General features: G+C 45.1%; 1 protein-coding gene across 1 annotated transcript; it reads left to right on the plus strand.

The window, feature by feature from the left end:
• The first annotated feature begins 1938 nt into the window (after positions 1–1938).
• Positions 1939–3146, plus strand: LOC138398156 (selenide, water dikinase 2-like). Its single transcript, XM_069492387.1, is given in 1 exon segment — positions 1939–3146. A coding segment is annotated over 1 exon segment (1164 nt). The 5' UTR covers positions 1939–1968; the 3' UTR covers positions 3133–3146.
• Positions 3147–7564: the final 4418 nt, after the last annotated feature.

The raw sequence follows: 7564 nt of genomic DNA on the forward strand, positions 1-7564 counted from the left end.
TATCCAAAGTGCTAGTCGTGACTCATTACATTTATATTACGACACTTTAATATCTGGTGGATCTACTTCTAGAACATAAAACCAGCAGTGGTACAGCTTCGTGAACATTAGCAGTAAAAGAAGCTCTTCTGTACGAAGCAATCTGCAGCCCGAGACATGCTGATTTCTGACAAGGTGCCCAGCTCTTTTCCTCCCAAGTGAGAAGGACAAAGAGGAGAAGAGGTAAGGATTCGCTCTTTCGGTAGGACACAGATATACACAGGGACGTATGTACATATATATGTTATTTTTTTTTAACCATGTCTAGTCCCCAAATTTGACCTTCCTTTCCCTGAAGTGGGATAGGAAAGAAGAAAATCAGTATCCATTGAAACTGGACAGTACAAGAATTGGTCCTGGAAATAGGAACTTTTGCTGAAACTCTTACATGTCATTGAAGCTTGTAGTAAACAGAAGTTACCATCAGAGAGGACTCTGAGTAGACTAACTGGTGATCTGAATTAATGTCTTGATATAGCATGAATTTTCTTTCTGTGGTCGATTCTGGGTGACATTCTAAAAGCCCCTGGAAAGGAAATTCATTGCCTACTTTCCCTGTGATGTTAACGGTGCTCCCTTGGGCTTTCAAAAGCAACTTTCAAAGGAGAATGTGATTTGGTCCATAGTTCTTGTTTATTTTTGGTTTTCCAGAGTCTGGACTTCTTTACTAAAGGCTGTCAACCTAGGGCTTTGACCACAGAGATTTAGCACCATGTTTTTAAGAAAAAGAAAATCAAAATTGGGATTAATGAAAGTTAGAAATCTTTGAGTCTCCTTGTAGTTCCCCTGTACAGACACTTGTTTTGCAACTGTCTCTGGGCTGGGTGCGCCAGGTCTTTGCAGACCAGCTTGACCAGAGGGAAAACAAAATAAACATTGCCAATGGTGGCGGTTATAACCGGCAGACTCCTTTTTTTTTTTCCCTACCAGACAAATCTCTTCTTTTTCCCCCCATTAAAATTTTGTCTGTATTTGACATTTTGAATCACCCTAGAAGGTGGAATATTGTTTTTGTTGAAGCCACTGGGTAAGTGTCTCCTACCTACCTTGTCTGGAAAAAGCCCCAGATGTCCCCTTCTCATTTGTCCCTGGCCTAGGAATACTGCCCTTCCTGGCCTCTCTGGGTCTTGCATGGTAGACCACCTGGCCTCAAGCTGGAAAAAAATACCTTATCCAGGGTACCTGAATGCCCCAGGGAGTTACGCCCTCAGGCTCCAAATAGCCCCCAGACCTGGTCTAGGTGGACCGGGAACCTTCAAGGGGCCTGCCTAGACTTCAGAGGGCAAATGATGCTCCTAAAGTCTGAAGATATCAGCAAATCATATGGCAAATGAAAAATAGAGATATTCTTGGAGGAGGCAGTGGTTGAAGCATTAGAATCAGACTTGTCAAACTACCTCCTCATCATCGCTTGGCCTCAAGAGCAGGTGGGTGTGGAGGTGGCGGCCTGATTCTTAGGCTGCTCCTCTGACTTTGTATCTCAAAATACTCACCGTTGATTTCTGGTTCTCCTAAGAGTTGGTTCCAGCACTTACCTGCTCTTTTCTATATATCCGGGCTCTCCTTTTTAGATACTGGCTCTTTCCTTCCCACCGTGAAGACGTGTTAAAATCTCTCCTGTTTTGGAGGAAGGCCCAGGAGGCGGCGCACGGCCTGACTGTGCTGGAGAGGATCCCTGCGGGTAATATCTGACGTACTCCTGAGTGGAAACTGAAAGTGTCGTCTCCCCTTCTCCCCTCCCCTCAGGCCGGCCTCGGGCGGGACAAGGGAAGGCTCAGCGCGACGGGCGCCATCAGGGAGGCCATGGCGGCGGTCGGCTCCCCCGGCCCGTGGGCCTTTTCCCCGGCCTGGGCGTTCTCCGCCTACCAGCCCTTCGAGCCCCAGGCGTGGGGCCTCAGCCCGAGCTGGCGGCTGACGGGCTTCTCCGGCATGAAGGGCTGAGGCTGCAAGGTCCCGCAGGAGGCGCTGCTCAAGCTCCTGGCGGGACTGAGGTGGCCCCCACCAGGCCGCGGGCTCGAAGAGGCGGCCCCCAAAGCCGGAGGCGCAACCTCCCCAGCCCTGGGCATTGGGTTGGACTCCTGCGTCATCCCCTTGAGGCACAGGGGCCTGTCCCTGGTGCAGACCACCGACTTCTTTTACCCCTTGGTGGAAGATCCCTACATGATGGGGCGCATCGCTTGTGCCAACGTGCTGAGTGACCTCTACGCCATGGGCATTACTGAATGTGACAACATGTTAATGTTACTCAGCGTCAGCCAGAGTATGAGTGAGGAGGAACGGGAAAAGATAACGCCACTCATGATCAAAGGCTTTCGGGATGCTGCTGAGGAAGGAGGGACTGCGGTGACTGGTGGGCAGACGGTGGCCAACCCTTGGATTATCATCGGTGGCGTTGCCACTGTGGTGTGTCAGCCGGATGATTTCATAATGCCTGACAGTGCCGTTGTGGGGGATGTGCTCGTGTTAACCAAACCCTTAGGAACCCAGGTCGCTGTCAATGCCCACCAATGGCTGGATAATCCTGAAAAGTGGAGTAAAGTGAAGACGGTGGTCTCCAGACAAGAGGTAGAGCTGGCCTACCAGGAAGCCATGTTCAATATGGCCACCCTAAACAGAACAGCTGCTGGGTTAATGCACTCATTTAATGCCCATGCGGCCACAGATATCACAGGCTTTGGCATTCTTGGACACTCTCAGAGCCTTGCGAAACAACAAAGAAATGAAGTATCCTTTGTCATTCATAATCTGCCAATCCTTGCCAAGATGGCTGCCATCAGCAAGGCCACGGGACAGTTTGGGCTCCTTCAAGGAACCTCAGCTGAAACCTCGGGGGGATTACTGATTTGTCTGCCAAGAGATCAGGCAGCTCACTTTTGTTCTGAAATCAAATCTTCCAAGTATGGAGGGGGTCACCAAGCATGGATCATTGGCATTGTAGAAAAGGGAAACCGGACGGCCCGGATCATTGACAAGCCTCGCGTTATTGAGGTCCTACCTCGTGGGGCCACTGCTACTGTTTTTGCTCTTGACAATTCTAGTGCCTCCTCGGAGCCACCTCATGACATGAAATGGCAGAAGTTGTTTGGACCTTAGAGCCTTCATACACAATCATGGGCAATTAAAACAGTTAGTTTTAAGAAACTGCCAAAGAAGGCTGCCTGTATAGTGGTTCCAGCTTCCCTTTCTAGATGATTTGAATCAGCCCATCAAAAGCTGCCTCCATGTACATTCCAAGGCCAGAAGTAACATTCTGAACTTTGGGGGGACATTTGTTCATCTATGGATAGAAGAGGAGCAGAAAAACCCATTTTCTCTTTCCAAAGTAAGATGAGGCTATTCCATTTTGAAGGATTTTTCTTTGCACTGGGTTGATTAACTTCTGCACAGACAATGAGATTATTTATTAAAATTGCACACACACACAAAAAAGTGAATTACAAAATGAAAAAAATTTAGATCAGAAGCAAATGAGTTTGGACCAATGCTGCTGAGAAATCTAAATTGTTAAGAGAGATCTCATAATGTAATGTCTAATTCTTTATTAGATTTTTCTGAAGTACTGGCTCTTTCCTGGTCTGGACAAGAATTGAGCAGCTTGTCCAACGACTGGGAAAGGAGGATCTGCCACCATCCGACTTGGTCTCTGTTAATGACGTCTCTCCTTCCAACCCCACTAAGGGCTGGGAGAGGCAGAGTAAACCTCAGAGCCCAGACCTTGGTGGTCATTACCATGTTAAATCTTGTGCTGACAATTTCTGGTGATTTAACCAATAAAGAGTAATTTCTAGCTAAAAAAATTTTTTTCTCCCATTTTGGAACACGAAACCCTTCAACTATCCTCCTTTTCCTTCTAATGGTTGCTTCTCATTCTCTCCAGGTGTGAACTTTTCTCCAGGTGTGTCTCAACTTTTGGTGTGCACCAAAATCTCCTATAGAACTTGTCAGAACACAGATTGCTGGGCCTTATCCCTAGAGTTTCTGATTTGGGAGGTTTGAGGTAGGGTCCAAGAATGCGCATTTCTGACAAGTTCCCAGGCGATGCTGATAGTTAGGGACCCACATTGAGAACCACGGCTCCAAAGAGCAGCCTCTACATTCAATGGCTTCACTTGCTGTTTTTCCTTTTACTACCCAACTTGGGACTGCCTGCCCACTGCCCCATCACCACTGACCTCCAAAGGTCAAATCCAGTGGACACTTTGTGTCCAATCTTACTCAAGCCCTCTGTGACATTGGTCACCCGACTACGTCCCTCTCTTTCTTCCCTGACATCATTCTCTCCCACTTGCTTCCTCCCTTTCTGGCTGCTCTTTTTGAGTTGTCTTTTCAGCAACTTCTTCTACTCATGGTGTGTGTCAGTCTTCATCAGGCACTGTGCTTGTCCTCTGCCCTTTTCACTCTGCGTTCTTCCTGGGCTGCCTCACCTACGCTTACGGCTTCAGCATATGCCAGTGACCCTCACATTGACCTTTCTACCGCAGGCCTCTCTTCTAGCTCCATATCTGTCTGTCCACAGATTCATGAAGTTAGACACATCCCCAACAGGGCTATTATATTTACCTCCAAATCGTCCCCTTGTTTTCCTGATCTCCATGAAGGGAAACCATTTTTCCCTGAGCTAGAAATCTGTGTGCTGTTTTTATTTTTTTCTCCCTCATCCTTAATCCTGATGTCCGGTTCATCATCAGAATATCTCTTACATTCCCCTCTCCCCTTCTTTTCATTTTTCATTGCTAATGCCTTGGTTCACTGCTGTTTGCCAATATTACAGGAAGACCCTCCTAACTCTTAACTCTGTTTCCAGGCTGGGACAGTACAGGGATGGTTCATGGGTGTTAGCTTTCTGTTATTTCTGGGCACATTTTAAATACTGGGAATATATGGGTCCCTCAAATCATGTAACATTTTGCCATTCCATAAATTCTTGTTTTGCCATTTGATGCTCCATCGTTTTATACAACAAGAGGACTCATCATATACATCTGAAGCATGTATGGCATTGCTGTTCATTGGTGGAAAATCTATAATTTTTCTCCAGTGCAATGTGTATTAACTTCTGGCATTCTGGACTTGGCTGTTGCAATCCTTTCTTCACGAAATACCACTGCTGAGAGGGGAGAAACTAATGGGACCCCACCCCGCCCCCAATTTAGATTTAGTGCTAGGAAGGAACATTAAATACAACAATATAGGAGGTATACATTCTTAGCTCCATTTCACAGATGAGGAAACTGAGGCTCTGAGAAGGTAATAGAGTTAGAAAAAGTGGAGCCAAAGATACAAACCATGCCTGCAAAAAGCAGGTTGTGGAAAATGAGAAATGTCTAGCTCCTTCTGTGTGGAAAAGTATAGTTTCTGCAGAGTATAGTTTCATTATTTTTTTGAAATGTGGTAAATTTTAATAAACCCAGACATCCCTATAATGAAGCAGATTCCCATAATAAAGTGGAAAAAGTCCTAAAGCCAAATATGATTTGGTGATCCATTTTGGTAGGCAGTTTTGTTCTGTGTATATGTGTGCATGTGTAGTTCTATGAAAATTTAAAAACATTTTATTTGGAAATAACTATAGATTCCCAGGAACTTGCAAAAGTAGTGCAGTGAGGCCCTGGGTATCCTTTATCCAGGTCCCCGGTGGTTACATCTTGTATAACTATAGTGCGATGTCAAAGCCTGAAAACTGACCTTGGTAAGATATGTGTGTATATAGTTCTTCACATGTGTAGATTCATGTAAGCACCACAATCAAGATATAGAACTATTCCATCACCAGAAATATCTTCCTCATACTACCCCTTTAGAATCACTTCCTCTTCCCTCCACCATCCCTAACCCTGGCTACCACTAATCTATTTTCCATCTCTGTAATTCTGTCATTTTGAGAAGGTCATATAAATATATAGTATGTAACCTCTTAAGACTGACTTTTTCCACTCTATAATGTCTCTGCATATAGTTGGGTCATGTTTTTAAAATCTTCTCTGCCAATATGTGTCTTTTAATTGTCTCTCTCTTACTTCAAGATTTTTTTTCTTTACCTTTATTTTTTAGAAGATTAAATATGTTATGTCTTGGCATGGATTTCTTTAGGACTATCTTCTGTAGAATTTGCACAGCTTCTTGATTCTTTAGGTTTATGTCTTTTATCAGATTTGGGGGATTTTTAGCTATTTTTCTATAACTTTGAATACTTTTTTAGCCCCACCTTCTTTCTCATTCCCTTCTGTAACTCCAACAACATGAATGTTTGATTTCTTTGTTATGGTCCCATAGGTCCCTGAGTATGTTCATTTTTTCAGTTTATTTTCTTACTGTTAATCCAAAATGAGTAATTTTTATTGTTCTATCCTCAAGTTCACTGATTCTTTCTCTGTCCTTTACCTTCTGCTGTTAAGCTCATCTACTGAATTTTTTTTGTTTTTGTATATTTTAGTTCTAAAATGTACATTTGGTTCTTCTTTACATCTTCTATTTGTTTGCTGAGATTTTCTATTTTTTCCTCTGTTTCAAACATGTTTTTGTAATTGTTCATTAAAGCCTTTTCATGATCGCTGCTTTAAAATCTTTGTCAGATAATCCCAACATCAGTATTTTCTTAGTGTTGGCGTCTGTGGACTGTCTTTTCTTATATTTAATCTGAGATTGTCCTGGTTCTTGGTGTGATGAGTGATTTTTTATATTATCGTGGGCATTTTGGGTATTACATTAGGAGTCCCTAGATCTTAGTTAAATTTTCTGTTTAGCAGGCTTCTGACACCCTGCTGGAGGGGAAGGGGTGCCCTGCCTTGTCACTGCCAGGTAGGGGGGAATGTCCAGGTTCCTCTCTTGGTTTCCTTAGTGCCCCTGAGGAGGTACTCCCCGTTACTGCTGGGTGGGGGTGGATTCCAGTCTCCTTGCGGGCCTCAGCTGGCACCATGCTGGCTGGGAAGGACAGGGATGTCCCGCTGCTGCTCTCCATGGGAGACAGCTGGAGAGGAGGAGGCTGCCTTGTTACTTCTACATGGGGGTGGAAGTCCAAGATCCTTGTAGGGCCTCCACTGACACCATGGAGAGGGGGTTCATCTGCTGGTGAGGATGGGGGTCCTGGCTCTCCACTCTAATAATTCTCCAATGGGGGAGACGGGGCGTGACTGTTACAGCTGGGAGAGGGTGGTGGTTTAGGCTCCCCAGCTGGCCTGTGCTGATGGGGGAGGAGGTGGGGCTGCAGTTTTCCCTGTGGTGTTCGGGCAGGGGTAGAGTGGTTATTGCCTGAAAGTTTTCTGTCTTACTGTGTTGCACTTTCCTTGTTCTCCAGTTAGAAAGAGCAGACTTTTCGTGGGTGTGTTTTTATTCTGTTCCTGTCATTGTTTTGAGTTGCTGGCTTCTCCAGCACGCTGTCTGGGGTATGTGAGGCAAAAAGAAAACCCAGGAAACTGGACACAGTCGTCCTTGGGTCTCTTGTCAGTTTGCCTTCTTCTCTCCACCTTTTAGAGTCTTGTTATGTTGTGTTATACATAATATGCGGGTTTCCAGCTGTACTTTCAAC

The sequence above is a fragment of the Eulemur rufifrons genome, chromosome 17, assembly GCF_041146395.1.
Source record: "Eulemur rufifrons isolate Redbay chromosome 17, OSU_ERuf_1, whole genome shotgun sequence".
In the NCBI taxonomy this organism is placed as follows: Eukaryota; Metazoa; Chordata; class Mammalia; order Primates; family Lemuridae; genus Eulemur; species Eulemur rufifrons.